Source organism: Pelecanus crispus, chromosome 3 (genome assembly GCF_030463565.1).
Source record: "Pelecanus crispus isolate bPelCri1 chromosome 3, bPelCri1.pri, whole genome shotgun sequence".
In the NCBI taxonomy this organism is placed as follows: domain Eukaryota; kingdom Metazoa; phylum Chordata; class Aves; order Pelecaniformes; family Pelecanidae; genus Pelecanus; species Pelecanus crispus.
The window spans coordinates 93230031-93257708 of record NC_134645.1 but is presented as its reverse complement, the minus strand read 5'-3'; the positions used below and the strand labels follow the sequence as shown (position 1 = coordinate 93257708).

General features: G+C 44.1%; 3 protein-coding genes across 8 annotated transcripts in view; 2 read left to right on the top strand and 1 right to left on the bottom strand.

Annotated features, from left to right (window-relative positions):
• The window catches only part of DOP1A (DOP1 leucine zipper like protein A), a 70982-nt gene extending 61655 nt beyond the window's left edge, over positions 1–9327 (top strand). For 4 of the 5 annotated variants that reach the window (XM_075706661.1, XM_075706658.1, XM_075706663.1 and 1 more), the window contains 6 exons: positions 790–926; positions 2266–2321; positions 3249–3413; positions 4952–5081; positions 6576–6635; positions 8756–9327. In XM_075706661.1, coding sequence (XP_075562776.1) covers positions 790–926; positions 2266–2321; positions 3249–3413; positions 4952–5081; positions 6576–6635; positions 8756–9061 — 854 coding nt within the window. In that variant the 3' untranslated portion in view covers positions 9062–9327. The remainder of the gene's footprint in view (positions 1–789; positions 927–2265; positions 2322–3248; positions 3414–4951; positions 5082–6575; positions 6636–8755) is intronic. The other variant, XM_075706662.1, reaches the window with a different exon arrangement.
• Positions 9328–10267: 940 nt separating this feature from the next.
• PGM3 (phosphoglucomutase 3) lies at positions 10268–20429 on the bottom strand. 2 transcript variants are annotated; one of them, XM_009478151.2, is made up of 12 exons: positions 20224–20429; positions 19409–19593; positions 18832–18899; positions 18385–18518; positions 18033–18228; positions 15455–15612; positions 14324–14407; positions 13455–13553; positions 13006–13122; positions 11951–12073; positions 10988–11161; positions 10268–10384 (listed from the first exon to the last, which is right to left on the bottom strand). In XM_009478151.2, the coding sequence occupies exons 1-12, from the start codon at positions 20425–20427 to the stop codon at positions 10298–10300; spliced, it is 1629 nt and encodes a 542-aa protein (XP_009476426.2). In that variant the 5' UTR covers positions 20428–20429; the 3' UTR covers positions 10268–10297. The 2 variants fall into 2 exon arrangements, with proteins under 2 accessions (XP_009476426.2, XP_075563631.1); XM_075707516.1 differs by lacking the exon at positions 11951–12073 and having other exon boundaries at positions 20224–20427.
• Positions 20430–22129: 1700 nt separating this feature from the next.
• Positions 22130–24774, top strand: RWDD2A (RWD domain containing 2A). Its single transcript, XM_009492242.2, has 2 exons — positions 22130–22327; positions 24097–24774. The coding sequence occupies exons 1-2, from the start codon at positions 22130–22132 to the stop codon at positions 24772–24774; spliced, it is 876 nt and encodes a 291-aa protein (XP_009490517.2).
• The last annotated feature ends 2904 nt before the right edge of the window (positions 24775–27678 follow it).

Below are 27678 nucleotides of genomic sequence, written 5' to 3'. Positions count from 1 at the left end.
CGTGGGGCCCTCCCCGGGCTGCAGGTGGATATCTGCTCCCCCATGGACCTCCCTGGGCTGCAGGGGCACAGCTGCCTCACCATGGGCTGCACCAGGGGCTGCAGGGGAATCTCTGCTCTGGCGCCTGGAGCACCTCCTCCCCCTCCTTCTTCACTGACCTGGGTGTCTGCAGGGTTGTTTCTCTCACACACTCCTCTCTCCAGCTGCAGTTTCCCTTGCACGGTTCCACCCCTCCCCCCCCCTTCTTAAATGTGTTATCCCAGAGGGGCTACCACCATCGCTGATGGGCTCAGCCTTGGCCAGCAGCGGGTCCATCATGGAGCCAGCTGGCATTGGCTTTATCGGACATAGGGGAAGCTTCTAGCAGCTTCTCACAGAAGCCACCCCTGTAACTCCTGTGCTACCAAAACCTTGCCATGCAAACCCAATACATAATAATAATATATACTGCCTTTCTGAGCTGTTGTTGTATTGTTTGGTATCTGTTAACTCCTCCTTTTGTAATGGGTGAAACTGCATAAGATGAGCAGAACTCCCAGATGCACTATTGCATTTATGTGGAGAACTGTAATCAAAATGTAATCAAAACTGTACTGTTTTGAGGTTTCTCGCTTTTGTTCATTGCTTGGTGAAAGTGGTTAATTTTTATGTTGATGGAATAAAACTGTAGCAAAGTATTGAAACAGTAACATGGCAGATACTTTAAAAATTGAGGGTAACTGAGGGAAGGAGAATGTGCTGGTTGGAATTATTCTGAACTCAGGAAACCTTCTTGGCTTTTTGTTTCAGAAAGGCTGGTAGAAAGTCTCCGTTTGCCACAGGTGCCCACCCTTCATTCCCAAGTGTTCCTGTTTTTCAGAGTATTGCTTTTAAGAATGTCTCCACAGCACCTTACTTCACTTTGGCCGACCATGATCACTGAACTGGTAAGTTGCAGTTAGCATTCACGATTTGGAAGACTGGTGTAAATTTGAGACACGACCTCATTCTTCCTCAACACGTTTAAGAAAATCTCTTCTAGATATTGTGCGTGTAAATGTACAACAGACACAAATTGAAAGCTGACTTATTTTCATAGTCCTGATGTCTATTTTTTGCAACCAAATAGAATATCTGTTGGCTTATGCTATTTAAGCTGTTCAGATGTCTCTGAATTAAATTTGCATTTGCCCTCGTTGTTACCTGCTGACTCCTACTTCAATTTCTGCCTATGTATGTGTACCCTCTCCACCATTCCCACTCCTCCTCTGCTCAGTGTTCCCTGTTTCTACTTTCCTGGTCTTTCAGCCCTATTCCTCCAGCAATGAGGATGAGAAGCCGCATAACAGAGGAATCAGAGTCCATGTTGTATTGGCAGTTGATGGTCATTCAGATCACATTGTGGCTGAAATCTTGTAACTAGATTTACTCAAGGCTTGACTCGGCTTTCTTCTTTCTCTTGTTTTATTCTGCATAACAAGATAGGATAAACATCTGTTTTCAGAGCTGCTACCTGTGGAGTCTCCAGCATTGGCTGTTTGATGCACTCTTTTGGGTTTCAGCTTTGGCAGTGGGAATGGAGGAGAGTGGTTGGTGCATCCTGTGGTCCATTTAGCCTGTTAGCCAAGGAGTTCCCAAGGGGCTCGCTAACACAGATAGAAAATCAGAATCATTGTTGTGATTTTTTTTTTTCCTATCTGAAGGTGCATAACCTAGCCCTCAGTTAATGACAGATCTAAGCAATAGAAGGAGAAAAGCTATATAAAGTAATTTAAAGATCAAGTGCATTGTTTTAGCAATAGATGCATTTAATTTTGAGCCTGTTAATAGTATAAATATTAGAAAACTCATTCTACTCGGTGTGGTCCTCTGATTCCCATGCTGTCCCCTGGCCTTTACACAAGTAACTGTCAGTGGACAGGACTGTGTTGCTTCTGTGAATTCGCACCTGAATTTGACTGCTCTATTACATGATTCTTTATTCTCATTTCCTTTAGGTCTTGCTCTCTTTCTAAGTAGTGGAGGGGATTAGCCTCTCAGAGCTTTCCTGGCCACAAAAAAAGCAAGTTGCTTATGGCCCTTGTACTACTCAGGCTATATATAAGGGATGAAAGAGCTTTAGGGTGCCAGTGTCCACTCATGGTTCAAGGGGTTATTTCATCATTCAGGAATGGAAATAAAGCTCCAAACAGTTCCTCTAAGGCTTGTTACTCAGGACTCCCTACAGCATTTTCCCGAGTCACAGTCCATAAAAAATGATATTAAAATATAACATTTGATCTTCAGGTACAAGTGTTTTTACTGATGGAACAGGAGCTCACTGCTGATGAAGACATTTCCAGGTAAATTTATGAACTTCCTGGTTATTTAACTTGATAACAGTCTGCTGGCACACTGATGGGCAGTTGAGCCATTCTTTAGAATAATTTGTCATAGAAAGAATTGTCAAGCTCAGATGAGAAGGACAAGAAAAGGGTAGTTCAGTCTGACTGCAGTACCAGGAACATCCTGTTCAGGACAAAACAAAACAAAACAAAGTCCCGCTGTCACACTGCTCATAAAACCACTACGGTAAATTATGCAATACAAGTATGTTAGTTCTTACAGTGTCTTCCTGGCTAAAATGGCACTGCTTCTGCAAATAAAATATGCACAGCATGACTTTATAGCTTTTCTGTATCATACACTTATTTAGAACAAGACTAATGCACTTTTTTCCTCGTCTAAATAAAAATGTGGTTTATTCTAGTATTAGAAAGACATAAAGATGAGGTAGATGATTTTTCTTGTTTCGTTGTCCATTTCTATCACATCTGCCTTCTGCACAGGATGATCCAATTTCAGTCAATGCTAGCAGTAGAGGCAGATTTCTGAAAAGAACAGAAGTTATTTGCCCAAGTCTTGTTCTTCACTTTTTTCCTAGATGCTCTCTGTTCTTTTGAAGAATTTTTCCCTAAAATAAAGTAATATCAACATGACTGGCAATTTTAAACTTCTCTTGATTTGGAGGTCTGATGGGAATGAAATACAGCGTAACATGTTTATTATATATCAACATTTTATCTTTTTTTATATATATATATATATAAACACAAACATACAAAACTCCACCCATAGCACAGACTTGCAATGTTCTCATTTGATTTATGGGTTCAGGATTAAGTTGGTAAATAGAGAGTTGTGTGTTTGTAAAGGCAAGTAGGAAGGATGATGTTCCCATAGTGGCAGAAGGCTGTTATGACGCACCTGCCTGCTGCAATTTATTTTAGAACTTCTGGCCCATCTGTTGCTGGTCTGGAGACGACGTACACAGGCGGCAATGGCTTCTCCACGTCCTACAACAGCCAGAGATGGTTGAACCTGTACTTGTCCGCTTGCAAATTTCTGGACTTGGCCTTAGCTTTACCATCTGAAAACCTGCCTCAGTTTCAGATGTGAGTAGAAGACACTGTCATTTAAGTTTTTGGATGTTTGTGCGTGCCTCTTGGTAAAACTCTAGTGTATAAAAATCTTTGTTTTCCTATTTCCTTTCCTTTTCTGGCCTTCACCCAGAGCAGCCCACAGTTCATTCCTTCCCAGTGCCATAGTGGCCCCCAGAGCAAATGATGCTACGCACCAAATGAGTCCAAGCTGGTTTGATTTAGCCTGTGGCAAGAGATTCTCCATACTTGTGAACTAATCAGTAATAGTGATTTATTCAAGTATTTTATTTTTAAAGTATTTAGTTGCAGTAATGTCTAAGAACTTAAAATACACCCACACGTCTTGGTGACTAATGCATGAGATCAGGCGACTGTATGTCATCTCAGCATGACTCAAATTACTCCTGCGTGATCTGTCTGGAAGATATTGGGGCAAACCTGCCTGTGAAGGGCACCCCGTAGGTTTTTCCTGGTCAGTGATACTTGTGTGTGCAAACTGCTTCCTCGGTGCCTCTGCAGTCCTGGTCTGTTGGGAAAAAAAGGAATGCAAAACAACTGGCATTTGGTGAAGACCCTAGAAATAAGAGGCCACCAGGGACAAAAGAAAGTATCTCGTCTCTTCCTTTACACTGCACAGTGGTGACCATATGAGAGCTGCTGCCCTGGCTGCTGCCCTCTAATTATCCTGTTATTTAGAAGATGCTCGTGTGGGCTAGAGGATGGAAGGACTTGCACACATTGTGTCAGTTTGTCCCCTGTAGTATTTCCAAATCTAAAGCTAATCTTGAAGGTTCCTTCATTTATCCTATTTTCTGGGGATTTGGCTCATAATTTTTGTTCAGTTCTCCAAGCTGTCCTAATCCCCATTATTAGCAAGCCTAGTTTTATTTAGGTCATTACTGTGCATTTCTAGAGAGACAAGTCTTGCTGAATCACACTGTCTTTTATGGTGTTCTCATGGAGGCTTGGATTGAAGTTTTAAGGACAGAAACTTTGATTTCTTTTTATAGTTTATAATGCAAGTAGCCAGTCCTTGCAGTGCAGCAGGGTTAGGGGGGAATGGTCCACCTGGTCTCATTGGCCTGTGAATAGGTAAAATAAATAAGTTTCTGTTATCAGCATGGTATATTGAGAACATTTTGTGTGTTATACTAAGCATTGCAAATGTGCAGCAAAATGTTTTAGGTAATTTATGTATTTTATAATTGGGAATTGCTTTCAGTTCTCTTGCACACAGTGAAGATGTGAATACTACTGTTTTTAGCTTCTCTGCCTTATCTCACTCTTGGCAGCCTTAAATACTTTAAGAAACTCTAAAGGAGAAAGACAATTCTACATTCTCGGCCATGTTACCTCCTGCTTTTCAGATGTGCCTTTCCTATTCTTTCCTGTAAAAGACTGATGTTTTTTGTGTGGGTTGGTTTCGTGTGTGTGTCCCTGGCCGCCTTTGATACTTAACTAGATTTCCTCATCCACTCATATTTTTAGATCTAGCAGAAGAGCCTGCATGTTCAGTAACGATGATGTCTGCTTGTGTTTTCTCATGACAGGTATCGTTGGGCTTTTATTCCAGAAGCATCAGATGACTCGGGCTTGGAAGTACGAAGACAGGGTACACATCAGAGGGAATTCAAACCATATGTGGTGCGTCTAGCAAAACTGCTGCGAAAAAAAGCAAAGGTATGTTGCTTTCTTCCAGTTTTGCTTTTCATTGAAAATTTTCATGTACAGTAACTTACAGCACTGTTTCATTTTGGATATTTTTTTTTAAACTCCTTTCCATTCTTCATTGTTAATCTGGTGTGGGAGATTCCCACTGGAGTAACCTCAAGTCAGCTTCAGACAAAAGCCACGTGTAGGTATAGAAAACAAAACAAAACCCAAAACAAAGTCAAACAAAGACTATGGTCAGTGACTTTGGATGGAAGCTGCCCAAGCCCTGTCCAAAGGAGTTCCCCTCTGCTGCCACAAAGGTAATCACTGTCAGATACTTTGCTGCTCCTGCTGTGAAGACAGCGTTCCCCAGGCAGGGATTTCACTGGGAAAGGTTGCTGGGTGGGCCAGGGAAACAGGAAGGAAGCTCAAAGCCATACGGGAGAAACCCAAGAATGAAACTTCAAAGCTTTCCCTCCAAATAGGTGGCATTGTCAGGGCCGTAACACTGGCAGCTTGCTGTAGCTACTGCATTTACAATCTCTAAGGAACATTTTCATCGAGTAAAGAAACTACTGCTGACACAGAAGTGGCTACATAAAATTTAGGGATAACTTAGTTGCAGGCAGATCTGAACTATTTAAGCAAGACTCACAACTATAGGGGATAAAAAAAGTATCTGAAGCACATCTGCATTCTTCATTTTACTGTTTTTGAACCACAAAGATGAGACTAAATTTCTCCTCTCACATGTATAAAGAAATAATCAGTTTTAACCAACCGCTAATCAGGCCCAGCCTCCCTCTAATCCTGATATTCAATGTAGTGTGCTGTACCTGTTAGAAAGTTGTCACGCTCCAAATAATCTCTCTGCCTGAATTATGCATTACATATGATGTATAAAATACACATGCTGGTAAGTACTGTATGTTGAGATAGATGCCTGCAGTCAGGACTTCCACAGTACACTTCAAGAATATAGAAAACTTCCTGGAATTTCTGGAACCCCTTAGTCATGGCAGCAGTTGCACACTGTGAACCATAGCTAGCAGTATAAGGATGAGATAAACATGAGGTAATGAATACTGACTTCCAGGCCATTTCTTCTTGGCGCAGAGGAGAATGCTGTTGCATATAGCTGCGGGTTTCACTTAGGAAATAACTGTTTCTGAGCAAAATGTTCCAGTGGATCTTAATTTTCCTTCAGGGCACTCTGACTGATGCTCAGATTCCTGTAGTACAGTGTTGCTCAGGCTCTGTTGTCTGAAGGAAACGTGCTTAAAAACCTCCTTTGGCACTACTGGCAATAAACAGAACAAACCGGCAGTGCTGTTATTGTCTAATAGTGTCTTAGCCACACTAGCCCAGAGTCTGCTCTTTCTGGACCATGGTCTCTTTGGGGTGGGTGATTTTTCTAGCTGAAGCACAGCACCCAACCAAGCAACTGCACGGCCTTCACGGCAAAGTATTATTTTGATTATATGAAATGCAGTCTGAAAGTTCTCCTCTTTCCTTCCACAGGACAAACAGGAGGACTTTAAGACGGTGGTTTTGGAGGGAATGGAGATGGCCAAGCATCAGGTGAGGGTGGCCTTTGATGCTTGAGTTGTGAAACAAGCTCGCCATAATAATGCCAATCACCTCAAGGCCCTGGGCAGTATTTAGCTTTCAGTAAGAACTGAGAGAGATCAGTCTTTTTAGAGGACACAAGTTGAGATATTTTTGAAGTGAAATAATAATGAGGGCCCTTATTTTTATAGGTAACTCAAAAATGTAAAGTTTGTTTCCTACATGAAATAGGTTACAAAAAGTTAATGTTGGTTCTAGTAAGTATTATAAAATGAAATAATAAAATAATTTTTTGCCAAATGGCAGGTGTGAAACACAATCCCTAATCAGTCTCTGTCAAATTAACTGAAATGAATTCATTTATGTATCGGAGGAACTAGTGGTGTTTGCTTAGCAGATACTGCTGTGAGGAAATGGCTTGGATGGATTGTATTTCATTGCTCGGAGAGAGAATTAGTATTTGGACGTGCCCCCCCTTTGGTTGCCTGCTGTGTAACACTGACACTTGCTGCATGCCGGAGGGAATCCGTGCTCGCCACTGGGTAACACTAAGCACGGTAGAGAACCATACTGAAAAGCCTCTCTTCTGTGAATCCAATGTGAAGTTTTTAAAGGAGAAACTTAAAAAAACTAGCAGCTGCATTAAAAGGAGGAGGCATCAGCAACTATTTCTGTGTTGGAGTGCAGTCTTCCCTTTGTTCTAGTTCATTATGAGCCTTTCTTTTCTTGACACTTGTAGAGCTACAGTAGTAATCTCCTGTGCCAGGGAGCCAAACCACCAGGTTAAAATACTGAAGATGTTCATACTTAATTTTAATCTAATTGTTTTTTGTGAAACAGACGTCACGTAGGCTCCTGAATTGCAAGGCGGTTGCTTCGTTTAAAGGGCAAAAACTATATTTGTTAAAGTATCTTCTCTTGAAGAAACTCTGTTTGCTCAAAGGCTGCGCTATCAGTAATCCTTCCCTTGTGCTCCGCTGCCGCTGCCGTTCTTTCCCCTTCGTCCTGCTTTGGTTACAAAGCCTGCTCCCGGGGAGCTGCGCAGCCTGCCCGCGTCTCGGACCCCGCCTGGGCAGAGGCGGACCAGGAGGTGGCTCTGCTCTCCTCGATGTGGCCTCTGTGCTGCTTTTCTCCTTCCTCACAGAGTAAAACCCAGTATTGCTGGAACTCCGCTTCATGGCAGCAGCTCTCCCACGCTGGTTTGTCAGTAACAGTCCAAACAAGGCGTTTCTAGTGGTGACAGTACCTTATTGTCTAGATTTGAATATATTTTTTGACTCAAAGAAAAAAAAAAAGCGAATGAGTGAAGAGTACCATATAAGCAGCTGGATGTTGGTGCTCAGGTATTTTAGTATGCAGATTATTTATGGCAACCCTAAACAGGGTTACAGCAGTGTACTGGCGCTGCCTGTGAGCATCTGGTGTGTGACTGCTGCCTTCGCTGGTGGGGTTCCTGACATTCTCTCCCTTGAAAGTACCCCCCCATGAAATGGAGGGTGCGTAACTGAGGTCTTCTGAGAACACGCAATGAGTAACTCAAGTGTGCTCAGAGCCTCCATGCGTGTCATTTCTGATACTAAAACCAGCACTGCTTTTGTTCTTCCTGAAAACTCTGAACTCTGGCTTCGAAGTGAAGATGCTTCGTTTCTATTTTAACTTCCTCTGGGGTTTACTGTCACTAATGCCGGCAGCAGGGTGAAGCGTGAGTGTTACCACGCTGCTTTGGAAAGCAGCTGGAGCAGCACACAGCTGGCCCAAGCAGCGGCCGTGCTGGCTGTCGCCAGCTCGGGCTGTCTGTTCGCAGCTCTGCAGGGCAGCCCGGCGGGTGCCAGGGCGGGGGGCTGCCTTGCTTTGGGGCAGCCCTGGGCTGAGGTGCAGGGGACTCGAAGGCCTGCCGCAGCTCTCCCGACCGGCTGCCAGCCCGCGCGCGCCCAGCCACCGCCGCCGCAGAGCGCGCTGAGGGGAGGAGCAGATCCGCCTCGAAAGCTGCACTCCAGCATAGGTGTATTTTAGTGACAGGACAAACATTTTTTGAACATGGCAAAATACTTTATTGACCAGTAGTCCTTTATTTTTACCTGTGCTTTTTCTCATTTTCTCCTGTATTTTTTCCCGTTTCTCTGTATTTACAGAAAAACCCAGAGGAGGACAGCTCAGGGAAAACACTAAGTTGGGAACCAGGTCACTTGCTTTTAACCATCTACACTGTTCGCAGCATTGAGCAGCTTTTGCCTTTCTTCAACGTACTCAGCCAGGTTTTTAACAGCAAAGTCACGAGCAGATGCGTTGGACACTCAGGGAGCCCTGTCCTTTACCCCAACTGTTTTCCGAGTAAGGACATAAAAATGGAGAACCTCAAGACCTTCTCCAGCAAAGCAAGACAAAAGATAGAAGAAATGGTTGAGAAGGATTTTCTTGAAGGTGTCATTAAAACATGAACCAAACTGGTACTATTCAGCTTCTACGTAATGTAACTATTTAAATGAAATACTGTATCTTTCCCAGTTGTATAGTATTCTTTTCTTACTTTGTATGTAATGAAATACTTAATGTTGTATTTAAGTTAAATATTTGTAAATAAGAGAAAAGTTCTGGATGTGGCCTGAATCAAGTTTAAATATTGGTGGCTCATATTGATTATGGTGCCTACTATTTACGGTACATGTTTTGTTGTCTTGAGTTCTGTCTTTCAAAAAACCCTAAAAAAAATACAAAGTGCACATTTTTTCAATTTGCTTCCAGTTTATTTTTGTCTTTTTTTTTTTTTTTTTTTGATCCATTGGAACTTGTGCTTATCTCGCAATCTGGAAAGTGCCATCATGCCAGGAGTTAATACAGGACTACAATGAAAAACAGGTGTGTCAGAGGTAGATACCCTGAACTGAAATATGTGGACGAGGACACTTCTGTATTTAAAACATTACATTCACACTGCTGGGGAGCAGTAATGGCCACAGAAGACAAACTTGTCTCTGTCCCTTCCCTCTTAAAAGTGATTATAAATGCTATTACTGCAAATTGCTTTCTAAGCAACACTTTAATTTCATAAAAGTATCTAATGAAGGTGTTAGTGCAATAATATGTTATTATTTGCAAATGCTCTTTTTCATTATATTGTTTCCCCCTTGAACTGAGGTGAACTGAATCTCAAGACCAGTGACAGCCTCTGCCTTGTTTGCTCAGATGATTCGGGCGCTGTGGGAAGGCAGGAGCTGACCTTTCCGCAGCAGTGGGCTGCGCTGCAGCTACTGCCAGCGCAGTCACAACAGAGCTCGAGTCAAACACCGCTACCGCAAGTGCGCTGAGGGTGTGGGAGTTGGACTTCAGGCACAAGGTGACAATAACCTATGAAATAAGCCGAGTGGGGGGCAGAATTCTGTCTGGGCATGACCAGGCCACTGACTGTCAAGAAGCAAGTCACCTCTAAGTCACAGCAGCTTCAGAAGTTAGACAAACTCGGGGTGGGTGGCAGGAAATATTCAGCAGCAAGAGCACCTCATTAAGAGGTAAGTTGCTAACAGAGGTAAAGAATAAGTGGAATAATATTCCGCTCAGTTCCGATTAATCCTTGCTATTCTCAGGAAGGGTTGGGTATGTCCACACTAGCAAACAGTAGAGAAAGTAATATTAAAAAATAGTCAAGTTATGAACCTTAACTGCAGTTGTATCACTCGTTACAGAGGCTGGGGTGGTGCTCCCTTTCCACCAGCGAGGTGGTAAACAGCCAGGCTTACTTCATGGGCGAGGGCATCCGCGTTCTCCTGTGGAATGTTTTAAAAGTTCGTTACGTTGCTGTCAGTATGAGAAGGTTACAGCAAATATGTGATATTAAGGTGTTTTCCCGCAAATGCAGTGATCCCTCTATTGCTCTGTCGTCCTGAGGCATCTTCCGCCACTGTGGTCATGCTGGCAGGAAGAAGCGGGCAGGAGCACGTGAAGGGGACAGAGCAGGGCCACAGCTTTTGCTGTCAACTTTAAGTTCCCCTGTGGACTAATTCTTAACAGCAGCCAAAGTTTGTTTGTTTGGTTTTTTTCATTGTGCTTCTTATGAAATCAAGCAGTTACTGGCTGCTTTGGTAACTTTCTTCTTATCCCCGAGTTCTCAGAAGGCTGATTTTTCTTTTCAAAATCATCTAGTGTCAAATGTGCCTTTACAAACATTTAACTTTTAAACATTGCCAACATTAAAAATCACTTTTATAAATAAAAGAGAATCCAGAGGCTTTGTGATCACTAAGTTTTTTTCCAAATTTAGCACCTGTTAAGTGTGTTTAAATGACCAGTATGTAAACATGTTTCTCCTTCCATCACCCAATGCTAACAGAAACAAATCCACCTTACATACAAGCTGTTCAAGCTCTGACCTGTGTGTCTGCTTCAGCGTATATTCTAACTACATCTTCTGTTCCTGATGGACGGACAAACGCTCGCGACAGTTTGTACTTCTTTACAAGTGCATCAATTTTCTCTTGTAGTCCCGGAGGCGTAACTGCATGCCTTTCTGCATCTGTTGTGTCAATAACTCGCCTGTCTGCAACCTGCAGCAGCAGAACCAGACAGTTTATTTGCGTGCTGGAGCGGTATGATGAGAGCGGAATGAAAAAGGTCACAGGTACGACAGAACCTCAGGTTTTGAGGTGGTGTGCTGCCTGAAGAAGAGCTCAGTTGGGGAGTTCCCTGCTTAACTCAAACAGGTTGGGATCCCTAGGACCCCTGCTCTGCATGTATTAACCAAGTCCTGATAGGACTCAGCTGCTTGGTTTGGAAAAAAAAAGGGTCAGTTCTGAACATGCCTCCTTGGTCAGCCTCTGAACTGAAGCCGCAGCTTCTCCCAGTAGATCAGAAAGCTTAAACTCTCATCTGGTTAATTTAGAGCCCCGAGCTCCCTTACTGTGTCTAATAGAATGCTACCATGTGGGAGCCTGTTCCCCTCAAGCTCTCTGAATATTGGAGAATGTAAAGAAGTAAGACCTTGAATATTCAAGTTACACAAAGTGGCACAGCAAGAAAAATCCAGTAGTTTTCTCATTTGAAAGTTAAGAAAAAAATTTCTAAGTTAAAATTTGATCAGTTTTGCTTAGGTTTTTCTGTTTAACATAGTTGGCTATTATTTCATCATCTGTAGAAGTCAAATATTTATTTTAGTCCAAGTGAAATTCTGGTCCCTCCTCTGGGTTGTTTCATGGCTTGTTTGGCCTACTTCTGCCCTTCAGTGGGCTGTTTCAGCTTTAAAATCAAGGTTATCTCAATAGATGCAGGCAAGAGCTGCTCACAGCAGGGCCCCAAGAGCCTGCTGCTAACCTGAGCCAGCGTGGTGCGTAACTCACCTGAACTTTGAGCAGCCGATTCGGAAGGTCAGTGTAGATGGCGTCCCACTGTTGCACAGTCAGACCTTTCAAAGCCAGGATGGCTTCAATAACCAGCATGTCTGAGACTGCGTCACCAACTGTCTGTTAACAGGGGAAGGGAAGAAATACGGGAGAAGTCAACAGTGAGGAAACAAAGGCTTCCACCAGAAGAGAGTGAAAACGCAGCCAGGCTGTCTTGCCTCAGTCTGGGTAGTTGTGAGGGGGTTGGTTGGTTTGTTTGGGGGGGGGGGGGGGGGGGGAATGTTGTTTTATTTTTGCTTCCTTACCACGCTGACCCTGTGGTAAGGAGAACAGCAGCACACGTGTACAGCTCAGCCAAGGGCAAGTGCTTGTCCTCACCTCTCCGAAGGACAACTGGCACCCCGCCTTTGTTCCGGGATCAGGCTGCTTAAAGCCCGCCTGTGAAGTATGATTTGGCCCTACCCCAGATGAGCAATGTCTGTGCTGAGACAGGGAGGCCCAGGGCACCGAAACACCCCTGTCCTCCCATACCGCATAGGTTAGTGAAAAACATCAGATGAAAGATGACTTGCTACTGAATCATGAACAAGGCACAGTCTGTCACTAGGTTCCCATGCCATCCCATTCTTTAGGTCCTGAACCCAGAAGACTGCTCAGATAAAAGCATTCTGCATCCCCTCGTGAGAAAGTACTACAGCTTTTGAAAGGCAACTGTTCATAGAATCCTAGAATGCTTTGGGTTGGAAGGGACCTTTAGAGGTCATCTAGCCCAACCCCCCTGCAGTGAGCAGGGACAGCTTTAACCAGATCAGGTTGCTCAGAGCCCCGTCCAACCTGACCTTGAATGTTGCCAGGGATGGGGCCTCCACTGCCTCTCTGGGCAACCTGTTCCAGTGAACAGTGACCCTGTTCCTGCCCTTCTCTTCTTGGCCCCTTCCATCATGGCACCCTACTTCCTGCTCCCGCAGCCCCTGGCAGTAGCCTGACAGGTACTCACAAACAGGATTAGCCTCATGATGTCACCACAGTGATTTGTTTCTCTCCATTTTTACCTGATTAATCAGGTCAATCATGTTTTCAAGCACCTTCGCCGCTTCTCTTTTTTCATCATCTTTCTCCTCTTTTGCCAGTTGTCTTATTTTTGTTTCAGCAGCTTTACTAAATAATACCTAGAATAAAAAGGTGAGAGCTTGTCGAGATCAACCCACATCACACCCTAGGATACATGCAGTAATGAGGAAAAAAACTTCTGCCATTTAAGCCCAAATAACCGTCATTAATGTTCACTACCGTGAATTCCCACCCCCCACATAAAACACAGAGGAGTTGGTGGCAGTGCTATGATAAAGACAGAAGGGGGAAGCAAGTCTGTTCTCAAACAAGGAGAGAAAAGTCTTGTTTATAAATGTAAGCAGAGAGTGAAAAGACCTCCTTCTCCAGTTAATCCAACCAAAATTTTGTACATATTGGCTGATCTTACGCGTTACATGCTCATACTTACTGTACCGTGTCCGTTTGCCTCAAAATAAACACCAACATCAAACTCATGGGCCTTGTGATGCAAGTGTTTCACTCCTGTTTTGACGCAGTGCACAGGTACCTGCAGCCCAGGGATATGCAGAGAATGTAAGCAGTGTCACAGCCTCTCTTCAGTAGATGGGAACTGCAGGGGAACTGCCAGGAACCGAGCGCCAACCCAGGTAGACTCTTACAAACCAGCCTGTGTTTCACAACTACTCCCTGGAGCTAAACTTACCCACTATTTCTGCAGGCCTGATTAAAATGAAGATTTCATTTCTCCAACTGGAAATAAAGGCTGATTTAAAAAAAAAAAACAACCCACCCCACCCCACCCCCCCGCCCACAAACCACACCACAACAAAAACCCAAACCAAGAAAACTCCAATTCATTTTATGGTTCCAGGGAACATACCAGATTTCTACCCAAACTGAAATAAGACCTTAGCTCAATTTTTGCCAACCAATCGTCCATAGTGAACAACATTTAGCCTGTTACAGAAAATGAAACAACCAGTGTCAAAATATCAAGGAGCCTTTACCAACTCACGTAGTTGCAAAGCCATAAATTCCTCAACTTGTTCCAGAAGTAACAAAGGATGTGTTTAACTTTTGCCAAACTTTTTTTTTTTAAACTAGCAAAAGCTGACTAGAACTTTTTCAGCTTTGCTCTCTTGCGTCTCCTTTACCACCAAGAATTTAGTGGCTGCTGCAGGTCTGAAAGAGTCATGTATTTTAGCCTAGTTTAAGTTTACCTAGCTATCATGTTACAGTAGCATTTATTTTAGAAGTAAACAGATTTGCAGTAAACATCTTTTGCAGAAAACTACCAGGAAAAAAACTGGAGAATACCTTCAGTGTTTCCTCAATGTAGCGTGTTGAACTCCCATTGGCATATGCTGTTTGTACCACTGCCATCTTTAAAGTCTGTCCCACCTGAGGAATCCAAGAAACAAAGTGCTTTACTGTCCGATAGCCACATAGCCAGAGGAGTAGGATAAATGGAAGGATAATCAGAATATTAAACATATGTTCTCCTACAGACACTTAAAACACCTGGGCATCAGAGGAAGGAAGGAAGCAGCTCACAGAAAACTTGTAGCCATTTAAGACAACACAAATCCTGTCACATCTTTGTGTATCGCAGTTTTTGTGGCTGGCTTGAAGCAGCTCTCCATTCAGTGACCTGCATAGGCTTTCCAAACCCTTTTTCAGATTCAGCAAGCTCCGTGCACTAGCCAGACACATGGCATTACATCAGGCCACGTACACAAGGAGTAATGTCAAAGCTTCCAGTGCAAAGCAAGCAAAGGCTGGTAGCAAGCACAAGTTCTCCTCACTGGCCGGCATCTCTGCTACAGTGTAAGAAATGAGCTGGCCTCTAAGAAAAGAAAACCAGGGTAACTCGTCTAGGTGTAGTATCACAGACACCAAGTCTAAGAGGACTTCTGAAAAAGAAAAGCTTTTTCTCTACATCCCCTTTAGGGAGAGGATGCTATGTGGCAGACAGTGGTTTTGGAACAATGATGTAGCCTTGACTGCTACAACCAAGTTCTCACTTGGAATGTGAGATGACCAATGGAATGGTCATGTTGGAATGACCAATGTGCATAAAGCTTCACAGAAATGCTGAGGGAAGGGCTGAACCCAAAATTAATGAAAAACTAATGAAAGATACCGAAACAAAGAGAATGGAATATCAATACTTTGTACACTGAAAATGGAAAAGTTCTCTCCCACTAAGAAAAGGTTCCAGGTTAAAATATCAGTGCTCAGACTTTTATTTGGAGTGTGGAAGTCACAACCTTGTAAAAATAACATTTTGGCCATACCAGTGAGGTACAGAACTGGTCTCTTTTTAAACTGGGTTCACTTTAGGTAGATGTAGAGAGACCACGCACATACAAACTAACACAGCTTCTTTAGAGTATTTTACACTTCACAAATTAAAGTGTCAGCATTCATTTCATATGTTAAAGTTACCTTGGCAAGAAGTTCTTTAAGGAAGATACTAATTAAAGTTGCTATTTTATCTCCATCAATTAGGTGAAAATGGCCAGTTGTGTCCTTATAGTAATAAACAATTCTATCTGCATCGCCATCAAATGAGCAGCATCTCTCATTGGGCTTCATGTCTAACCCTAGTGCACACAGAGTTATAAATGCATGTTAGAGAGAGAAAAAGATACAAAACATTTAAACTAGTCCCAGTGTGGATCTCATGCGGAAATTAGCTCTGTGCAGACACACACAAAACTGATGCTCTGAAACAGACATTGCTTTTACCAGGAGACTTGCCAACAGGGAAGCTGTTGAATTGAATGGCAACAGAAAAGTGCATATTCACATCAAAAATATAAACGCTAATATAAAAAAATGCAGGTTCTCTAAACATTTATTATGCTACACCTTCTCCCCAGATGTGATGAAAATCAGTCCCAGAACTACTGTGTGTAGTCACATCTCTAAATTTTGGGAATAAGCACTGAATGCCAGTTACGGCACAAGGACAAAAACCTTGCAGCAGAAGAACATGCACCTCCTCACACGCTCAGTCACTGCAGAACGTAGCGAGTCTCGTGCATCGCACGCAGACCGAGGCGAATCGCTTTCCCCTGCTGTGCAGCAGAGTGAGCCAGCGTTTGTGGATGAAGGGATTGAGAGCAGCCCTGCAGAGAAGGACTTGGGGGTACTGGTGGATGAAAAGCTGGACATGAGCCGGCAATGTGCACTTGCAGCCCAGAAAGCCAACCGTATCCTGGGCTGCATCAAAAGCAGCGTGGCCAGCAGGTCGAGGGAGGGGATTCTGCCCCTCTGCTCTGCTCTGGTGAGACCTCACCTGGAGTACTGCGTCCAGCTCTGGGGCCCTCAGCACAAGAAAGACATGGGCCTGTGCAAGTCCAGAGGACAGCCACGAAAATGACCAGAGGGCTGGAGCACCTCTCCTATGAGGAAAGGCTGAGAGTCAGGGTTGTTCAGCCTGGAGAAGAGAAGGCTGCAAGGAGACCTTATTGTAGCCTTTCAGTACTGAAAAGGGGCTTATAAGATGGGACAAACTTTTTAGCAGGGCCTGTTGTGATAGGACAAGTGGTAATGGTTTTAAACTAAGAGAGGGTAGACTTAGGCTAGATATAAGGAAGGAAATTTTTATGATGAGGGTGGTGAAACACTGCAACAGGTTGCCCAGAGAGGTGGTAGATACCCCATCCCTAGAAACATTCAAGGCCAGGTTGGACGGGGCTCTGAGCAACCTGCTCTAGTTGAAGATGTCGCTGCTCATTACCGGGGGGTTGGGCTAGATGACCTCTAAAGGTCCCTTCCAACCCAAACTATTCTATGATTCTATGATTCTACATCTTGCTTTTCTCTAAGATGCTTGCCAAGATCCTTCCTCACATTAACCTTAGAGTCCATTTCTCAGAAAGTCTGCAGCTGGCCATTCCCTAGGCTGATTTCAGAGTCTGTCAGGAACTCAGCACGGAGTTCCAAAGGACACGCTGCATCCTGTAACCCCTTCTTGGAAAAACACATTTTAGTACACAAGCAGACAGGAAAGCTGGCCCACGTTGCTGACACCTTGTCCTTCAGGGCACAGGAAGCTATACCCCAAATCTTGCCTGTTTCTTCTCCTGCATGCCTACAGTGATAGAGGACAATATGTCCCACTGCCATTGAGATCCTCAGGCTAAAGCATAAGGTAATAGCAACTGCAACATTTAACAGGTTGAGACTCCCTATGACTGCTTAATGCTTCAGAGAAATTGGATCATTCATTTCAGCAACTGGTTATGAAACCACATTTTCTTTTCAGAGCACATCCCTGCACGGAAACGACCAAGGAGTCTCCCCTCAGTCCCAGTTAAAGCTGCGATCCAGATGTGACGAACTGCCACTGTGCTGCTCCTCTTTCTACATTTCTCCAGCACACAAGCAGCGTGCCCACGGGCAAATGACAAAATGACACCGTACCTCAGTGTTCAGATTTGGCTAGCAGTTCCAGTGAGGGTGCAGTTGTCAAACGGAGAGCCCAGTTTAGCCTTAAATAACCTAATATTCAAACTAGCCCGCTCCCCCAATTCAGGGATTTTCTTTGCAGGAAACTGGATCAAATTATTTCCTCACTGGTTTATGTCAGTCAGTCTGCTGGCACCAAGCTGTTAATTATCCCAGCCCTCCCTCAGGAACCCGGAAAAGTGTCTGCAACCCCAGCCCACAACGTAAATGTTTCTTGATAACACAAAGGGAAGTAAAGTAAATAAAAGTAAGCCAGTCCTGACTGATATTTGGACTCCACCAGCTTAACATTCAGCCTGGACTGTCAAGCATATTTCAGACAGTCGGAGACATACTGTACGCCTCCAAACAATTTAGACTAACATAAACTATGGATGTGCCAAAACCAGCCATTCTCTCTTTCCATTGCGCAAGCAGAACCATTCATGCAGTCACTTAGTAAGAAACAGGGGAGCTCAGCTTATCCCAAGATGATATGCCATCGCTAGACCCTGTGCTTTCAGCTCTGGAGACGAGGCAAAAGGATATAAAGTTACTGACTACATACCTCTGGGTGGTTTCTGGTGAACTTTTACAAAATCTGCACCACATAAGTGATTGAGTTTCTCCTTGGTTCCATCATTATATAGGTGAATTAGCACCTCCTTTGGAAAGTAGGGCTCCATTTCTGATAGTTTAAGGGCTCCTATTCCATTGGCACAGTCAATCTTCAGGTGCCTCTGACTCTCTCCAGGGCTGGGAGACTTAGCACAAGGGAAGAAGGGGCAAAGTGAACTCATACCCTAGTGAAAGCATACTTAGAGGCATGCTGAATTCAAAACTTCAGACCCAAACAGGCTAACAAACAGAAGATACTAATTTTGTACATTTGCATGAAGAAGACAACACCCGGTATTCACCTGCTTTATCAGTTCCGTAAAAGCTTTGGATAGTTTTTCGTAATAACCTTCCAGCGTTGCTTTCCCATACTGCCCTTGGGTGTTTTGACAGCAGACCATGTAATGTAGCTGTGGTGTTGTCACCAGACCATAATCTAGCACAAAATAAAAGGCACAACATTCAGAAATAGAATACTAAATTAATACCTCCTTAAAAGTTGTACAGCACTTGCTATTCTACAATAAACAGACAAATGCAGTGCAGGAAACCCATATTAAATTTTTCAAGTTCTGTTACGAAAAGATGAAACCCTCCCCCTTGCATTAAAGCCATACAACTACTCTGAAAGAAGATCATTACAAGCAAAAATGGAAATGGTGTCTGAGCTACTGCTTTAGGTCTACATAACAGAGTCACATTTACATAAAAACTTGAAATCAGACTAGAACTGCAAAAGCACAACTTACCATGGTACTGACCACCTAGAACGGAGATACCATCTATTACTGACTGTGAAAGTTTCTCACTGCTTGGCCTGGAAAACAACAAATACAACCGATAACCTTTGCAGAAGACATTTACGTATGGACTTGGGAAGGAAACATGTGGAAGAAGACTCTACAAGCTTTCTGCCCGTAGACTTAGATTCAATATGAAGAAATCCATACCTTTTTTCTATTGTAGGGACCTCCCAATAAAAAAGTTTGGAAGCCACCACCCCAGAAAATTGCAAAGACAAGTAAACGGCTGAACACACGTGGACGTCACACGGTACCCACAAAAAAAACCCCAAATCCACAATAAAGCATCCCATTCAGAAACAGTGCTAGGAAGTTCTCATAACTATCAGGAAAACTAATATAGGAACAAACTTGGAGAACTTTTGTTCATTGCTATAATCATAAATTACTGTGACAGGTAGCAGACTAGGCACAAAAAAAAAGCATAATCTGGCTGTGGAGGGCTAAACATCCAGAAACACCCATGAACAAAATGCTGGCACTTCCATAAAAGCAGCACACATCTACACCATTTTGTAATTACCTGGTGTCTCTACCAATAAAAACAGAAGCATCTTTCTGCTGGTTCACTGCTGCTTTTTGGCAGATCTCAGTTATTATTTTCTGTAATTCTCGCTCCTCTGCATTTGCTAGTTGGGTGGCATACTCTTCCCAGGAAGGGTGCAGCATTTCACCAAGAGGATCAACCAGCTTTACACCATTATCTTCCTTAGAGGAAAACAGAACAAAAGATACCAAGTCTAAAGGTGGGAAACTTAATAAAATCTCTTTGAAGACAGCCGACACACGGTCCAATCACATTGCTTCTTTAAATGTGGAGCATTTCTGGGAAGCAATAGCTTAGCTGCTTATTTAAACCTCTAATAAGCCCAAAAAAGTAACATAGCCAGCATATTAAGTAACCGACTTTTTCCCCCTTATAATTTTGGTATGAAATTCATTTGACATTAAAATGACATAAGGGGAGATTCTAATAACCCGGAATGCTCCACAGCAGCAGAAGTCTAAATGCCTGATTTGTAATTGCTGCATCTCTGTATTTTTTTAAACTAGCAGATTTTGCTCAAATGTTCTTCTCTTCTCAAGGGTACTCGTAGCTTGCCAATGTTACAAGTTTCCTACATTACAGCATTTCCACATGACAGAACATGACGCTCCTATGTACAGGGAAAAGTAACTTCAAACATAACAGATGCCATATTTACAGGGAGCAGGCTAAACACATGCTTTAAGTAGGTCCAAGTGCCTGCAGGATCTGGTGTCTCGGTACCACGAAGAGCTTTGATTCCACCAGACTGCTCACATCTATTTTCTTTTGAACGAAAAGGTTGTTCTTACTTCAGGATTGTGAGATGCTGTAACCATGATGCCAATAGTAGCTACCACGGCTTTGGACCTGAGAACTGCCAGCAAGCCCATGCGGAACATGACGTGATCAAGCTGCTCGGCCTTGGTGCGAAACCCAGCGGTGCCATAGTGAAGAGTAAGTCCGGCAGGTTTAGGATGTAACGCTGAGTATTTTTTAAGTGCTTCAGAATCCATTTCTCTAGAAAGAAGTAACACATATGCAAGTGAGAGAAGTCAAGTGCTTATAACTAGTTTTGCACTTTATGTTTGAAGCCCATGGGTATTTTAAACCGGTGTCAGCACAATACCCTTCGTATCACACAAATCCCTTGGTGGGACTGCAAGGGGAACCATGACCAGAGCGATCCATGAAGGAGCCTCGACGTTCCCGCTACAGCACTAGATAAACAGAGCTCTACCAGATTTCACCAGATCACGAAGGGATGATGGGATTTGGGTGAGGAGAGCCACGATTCCCCATCGGCTGGCTCCAGGATTCCTCACAAAGTTACTGCACAGGGCTGGCCGTCTCTCGCTGCAACATCAGCCACTCGACGCACTCGGCCACGACTCCCCGCGTTAACTCTGGAGTTCAAAAGCAATCCGTCCTCCCTCTTCAAGCCTTCGCAGCCCTCACCCACTCGAAAAGGACAAGAAGCCCCCCAAACATCCCACCCCCCCCCGGGCCGCTCACCCACCGCCGCCGCCGCGCTTCCCTTCCGGAGCCGGCGAGACCACGCCCCCAAGCCGCGCCCACCCAATGGCAGCGCGCTGGGCGGGCACACAGCCGCGCAGGCCACGCCCACTCGCCAGTCAGAACCGGGGCCGGGGATGGGGCCGGGGGCCGGGGCCGGGGCCCCGGCCCCCGGCCCCATCCCCGGCCCGCAGCGCTGTCGCTGAAAATCCAACGTGAACGTCAGGAAGGATTGGTCTGTGACGCCAAGCCTTACACGTCACGCAGGGACTTCCAAGTTGCCACCTCAGGCACCCAGCCCTACCCGCCCACCTACATAAACGTGGCGTCGGCCATTTTGTCTTCTCTTCACGCCCGCCTTAGCCGTGCGCAACGCCCGGCCCGGCCTCTAAGGTTCTGCCGGCGTCTGTGGGGCACCGGGCGGCGGTACCCACCTCAGGGTCCCAGCGGTCTCTCCCTCAGAGGCAAGCCTGCCATGATTTTATTCCTCAGGCAGCCCAAGCGTCCTCCCCCGGGCTCCCACCCGTGCCACCCCCCCGCGGTGCCCTGACAGGCTTTTGGGAGAGGCCCCGCGCCCGCCCTCCGCGTCTCACGCTTTGACCGCAGGGGTTTAAGGCGGAGCGGGCGGCTAGCGGAGGAGGCCGTGAAGCCCCGAGGCTGTGAGGGGGAAGCGGGGAGCTGGCCGCGGACACCGCGCCCCTCCACGGCGAGCCCGCTGCGCCCAGCGCGCATGCGCGTCCCCGCCCGCCGGCGGCTGAGGCAGCGCCTGCCCAAAGGCCGCGGCTGAGGGCGGCGGCGGCGGCGGGTCGAGGGCTGCGCGCCGCTTCCCCTCGCCTCGGCGGCCGCAGCGGCGAGGCGGCATGAAGAGACCGGTCGCCTCCCCTCCGCTCGGCTGGGCGGCCGTCCTCTGCCGTGCCGCTTGAAAGCCCTGCGGCTCAGGTGAGGCTGCCGGCGCGCATGCCCCCTTCGGCACCCCCGCCTTGGCGCAGGCTCCTTTCCCCAGGTCGGCTGTGAACCGCGCCTGTAAGGGACGAACTTCTTAAGCGTTTTGTACTCAGCCCTATTGAATGCAAAGCCTGCCCTTAAAAAATCCTGGGGTTTCCCGGCGGAGGCCGGCTTGTTCGGTGCCAAGCCTCCCTGTGTGCAAAACCCCGGGGTTTGGCGCCAGGCCTCTCGTCCCAGGTGCGTGTGGAGGGCAGTGCGATGGCTGTCACGCTGCAGGAGTGCCTGGAGCTCCAGCTGCTGGAAGTGGAAATGCTCCTTTCGATGTTTCCCAAAAAAGGTGAAATACATCTGGATGAGGACGCTGTGCCCCGTGTGCAGCGCTACCTGAGAAACGCTGGTGGAGCTCTGCCCCCGCAGCTCGAATATTCAATTGCTATTGATGTAGGGGAGGCAAAGGTGAGAACTTACATGTCGATGTGTTCACGTGTGCTGGTGTGTTCACATGTGTTGTTTTCTTTACTCCTTGTGCAGACACTTAAAAACTCTGCCCTGAAAAAAGGGAAAAAACCCACCTAATACCTGCTGTTTCAAAAGTAAAGAGTAACAAAAAAGTCTTAGTTTTTATTATTTATTTGAGTCTTAACTTTCTTTGGGCAAGAAGGACTACAAAAATCGCAGCTAGGAATAGACAACTGACATCAGTAGCACACAGCATTCACAAGAGCTTAGGTAGGGTTGTGTCCACATGAGGGTTGTTAGTTTACGGGGTTACAAAGGCAGCACTCCCCTCGTGGGAATACATGTTACACTTCACATCATTCTAGCAAGAGTGCCCTATTCTTTCTCTCTTCCACCCCTTGTCACGTTTACTAACATTTATTGACCTGTATTTGAAATACAGTAATGTAAAAGTAGCCCCAAATGGCAGAATACTACTAAGAAGAGTCACACCAACACTAAACAAAATCAGCCTATAAACTGCGATACAAACCCCCAAACTTACAGTGTGAAGAGTTCCAATAGTTTATTCTATTGAAGAAAAGGTTACAGGTGACAACTAAGTGATGTAAATACTTGCACAGAAAACATAGCCATTAGTGTAGGTCTGAGTATATAATAATGCAGTGACTGGAAATTGAAACGCAACAAACTCAACCTAGAAGTATGTGCATTTTTCTAGGAATGAGCATAATTAAACATCAGAACAATTTACTGGGTAATGAGGTGGCCTCATGATTACTTGGAAACTTATGTAGAAGATTTGGTATCTTTCTAAAATGCACTCTTTCACCAGCCTTCAGAGACAAGGTTTATGAACTGTGTAGGGAGGGCTTCTGTAGGAAGAACTTCTTTTCCATGGCAGATTGTCAAGAAACTGGGAAAGATAATTAGTTGTTTCACAATTCACTTCCCTCTGCAGGATTAAGAATTTGATCGTGTGCTGTAGTGAAAATCCCCTAGTGATATACAAGAGCATCAAGCGCTGAGGACACATGAATCCTCTCCAGTTCTGGGACCACAGGCAGGGTTCTGTTTCCAAAGAACCAAGGTGCTTCATTTTAAGACACTGTAGGAATAATGAAGAGAAATTCAATAGCCTGTGGTCTGTAGGAGATCAGGCAAGATAATCTAGAGGTTTCCTGGGCCTAAAATGCACATAGGTCTTTTTGTCCCCTATAATCCTGAAAACACTTCCTCTGTTAGGGTGAATACTTGCTTAAAATGGTAATAATGCCTCTATATACAATATGTACAACCATAAACACTTATTTGTATAACGCTTGGCCTTGTTTCCCTGAAGTAGATCCAGCAACTGGGCTGAGTTCATTGCTCAGATGTGCATTTGGTAAGGGACAAGATTCTCAAAAGCCACTTGCCCCTTGACTCTGATAGACTGGTATTTTATCGCTGCAGCAACGCTGAGCATGTACTGAGAACACGCACTAGAAATACCCCTAGAGGGTAACTGTGTTCCTTCTTTCAAGCCACGGCATTATTTCTGTAAACAGCAGAAACTTTAGATATGTTGGGAAGGCCCCAGCATGGTGCAACAAAAGAAAAGGAGCAGAAAAAAGGAAAGCGGAAGAAGTAATTCCAGTCTTTAGGATGTCGCAATCTTAATTACATCTCTTCATTATCTGCATTTGACAGGGAAGAAGAATCTAGCATGTCTTTCGGTAGCTGCAGAATTAATTTCCTTTTTGTGTGTGTGTTCTGTTTTTAAGGTAAAAGTGGAATTGCAGGTACTGCTGCCCCATATGTATCCTCACGTAGCTCCTCAGCTTTTTGCAAGATCCAGTGCACTGCACAGAGAGCAGCAGTTGCAGCTCAACACTTGTCTCGCTTCTCACATGAGCTCTTTAGATTCAGGTGAACTGTGCGTATATGAAGCTGTGCAGTGGGTGAAAGAAAACAGCCTGCCTTACTTGGAAAACAGTAAGATCTCTTCTGAAAGTGCTTCAAAAGAAGTCGTGGTTAAAGAAACATTGCATCGCATGTGGATCTACAGCCATCATATATATAGGCAGGAATTGAGGAAGAAGATTTTTGACTGTGCAAAGAAGTTAAATCTGACTGGCTTCTGCCTCATGGGGAAACCTGGTGTGATCTGTGTGGAGGGACTCCGAGAAAACTGTGACGAGTTTTGGCGTGCTATTAGGTATCCCAACTGGAAGCATATTTCATGCAAGCATGTGGAGAATGTAGAAACGGAGGGAAGCGTCGATAATCTTCGTCTCTTTCGTGTTTTTGAAGACCTACAGTTTCAGGCACATGGTGATTATGGCCTGAGGAATGACTATCACATGGATCTTGGCCAGTTCCTAGAATTCCTGAAACAACATCAAAGTGGACATGTTTTTCAGATTTTATTTGGTGTCGAAGGCAAACTTTCAGACAAATAAGAGAAACTGTGTAAGGAGGTCTAATTTTGGACAGCAAGAGATGACGCTAACATTGAAATACTGTGCCTTATAGCTACTGTGAAAAGGGAAACTTTAACATATGCGAAGAACAGTTCAAGTAGTTAATCTTAGCTTCTGTTCTGAATTTTGAGAGGTGTTTACCTATTTTCCGAGTCCCTAAAAGTGGCATTTGTAACTATGAGCCACGCCTCAAAGTGCTTGCAAGGTGATAAAGGTCCCACACTGTAGTATCCTGAATTACACGTTTCTGTCTCCTCATCTAGACTGTGCTGTGTGTTACTAAGCTGTGGTGCAGACCTGTAGTTAACTTCTACATACAGTTGTGGGATACCGAAGTGGCTGCAGTCTCAGATTAACGTGGTTTCCAATACAAAAGCACACCCAGCTCAAGGAAATGTCACAGCTATGTTCATGGATTAATGCATGCAATGTCTTTTTTTTTACTGCTTCACGAAGCATCTGCTCTCACTTCATTCAACTAATCCATGAAATGCAAAGGCTTGTATCCAACCGCAGGACCAAGTTTTGCTTTTAAATAAAGGGTGGGGAGCAGGGATGAGAAAGCCTGCGTAACCCATCCCTTGTCTGCTTTGGGTAATACCTGTATTGCCAATACCACCATTTTTGCAGTCCTCTTCCTATCATCTCATTACAGTCTCGTTGTGTTAATAGTAATTTTTCAGCTGCTCAATTCATGGCATTTACAGTGTTAGGCCGAGCACCTTGGAAATGAAAATGTGTAAGGTGAGACAAGGTTTAGTGTTTCCTCTTTTTTTTTTTTTCCCCCTACATTACATAAGGAAATACATGTAAAAAATACAAAAATGAAAAAAACTATATATAGAGAGTATATGTTAAATAAACATACGTATCACTTTACCAGTCTTGTCTATGTCAAATTAGTACTGAGAGACAATTTTCCGGTAGCTTGTAACAGGAGATTATACTAATGGCTCATTAGGCAGCGCTTTCCTACAGGGTAGTGTGCTAAGTGTGTATTTAGATAGTGAATTGCAGTTCCGTTTTCCAATTTATAATGGAAGGCTTACCGCCTTCCACTTCGTCACTGAGCACCATAATGTGAAAATTGGTACCCAGCAATAAAAGCAGACTCAGTGTTGAGCTGCAGAGGTTTGGCTGTTTGAATCTAAAAACCAGGCCATTTCGACGGCAGCTATTTAAAGGCTGTGTTTCGGTACACTCGGCTGACAACTACAAAAATAACAGATACCATTTGATTTCAAATAAAGCACAAGGAATTGCTTTAATACTTCTTTCGTAACAGCAATATAGTGAAATATGGAGGATGGCAGTATTTCTGGTTGCTCAGAATGATGATTAACGTACATTCCTTCACGTGGTAAGTATATCGTAGGTATGATCATAACTTTGGCCAAAGGCATTGTAACGCAAAAGATGTTTACAGGTTCCCATTATGCAATGAGGGAGAAAGTGCCTCTCCTCTTTGTGAATTCAGGACCTGCAGTCTGCAGCTGTGGCAGAGCTGAGGGGCTGGACAAATCAAATTAATTTTTGGTTTTGTGGAGATGCTTCTATAGCATGTTACCAGAAAAAAATGTTCAAGTACACTTTGTTTCCAGAACTGTCCAGAAAGTGTATGATATTTTTCTGGGAGTGGTAATTCTGTAACAACTGATAATTCTTTGGAGGTTTTTAGAACATTGATGCAGATTCCACATGATCAGAAACAATAAAACAATTTGCATTCAGTCCTGTTGGGAAGTTGCCAAATGATAAACTTTATCCTTTAAAGTAGCAAAACAAACTGGTTTAGAAATAGGCCTTATCCACGAGATTTCAACCAGAAGGAAATGGGAAAGGCAACACTGGCATAGGTCAGAAAGTCTGTGCAAGAGGATGGTCAAGCAATTCTGAGTTAGAGCTGTCTAACGCTTTACTCTGAGCACAACATTTGTTCATTTATTTCTAAAGGAGGAAACTGCTGATAGTACAACCCAATCGTGTGTCCTCCTAAGGAAAAACACAGACTCATGACTTCTTTGACTTCCGGAAATGCTAATTATGAATCCAGAATAATGCAGGTCATCAGCAGTGTCCCTGGATGCTTCCATCATGGTTTGCAGAGGGAATCACTTTTTTTGCAGAAGAGTAAGGGTCACTGCCAGGTATCACTTTTTGATAACTGGCTGACAGATGAGAAAGGGTTAAAAAAAATGTACGATCACCTGAGTTGGAATCAGTGTGTAGATGAAGATACTCAGCATGCTGAATTACCAGTGAAGTCATAAGAACTGTTTTAAAGACAGTACTGGAGAAATTTGAGCTAACCAGATCATTCAAGTAGTAGCAAGTGAGAGAAACATTCAGTAAATACTGAGGAATTAATAAAATGTGTTTGTATCCCCCATAATGATATACACTTTTCCCCATAATAATTATTCATCTAGTAGACCTCAGCTGGGTGATGTGGAAGTTTGTTAGAAAGAATAATGCTTTATCACATATGATGTGTGTTTAAAAGTACATTGGCCTCAAATACTACAGGAATGCCTTAGGTTTAATACATAAAAACCCTACTACTAGCCAGATGGCTGGTGTTTGTAAGAAAATATTTAGTCCAAAAGAAGCCTATTCACAACATTTTGATACTCCCTTTTTGTCAGGAACATGGAGTCCAAGCACTTCCATGAATTTTACACCAAACCACTATCGTGTATCAAAACACCAGTTACATTGCTGGGGGAATGACGTCTTTAATAATTTACAGGACTTTAGCTTAGCTAAGTAACGTTCAAGTACTCTAATTAGAAGTTAACAAAAGGTTCTGCAGGTTCAGCTCTCATTAGAAAATCTTCATTACTCCATGCAGGAGTGACCAATAAAGCTTTTCTTTGACGGAAA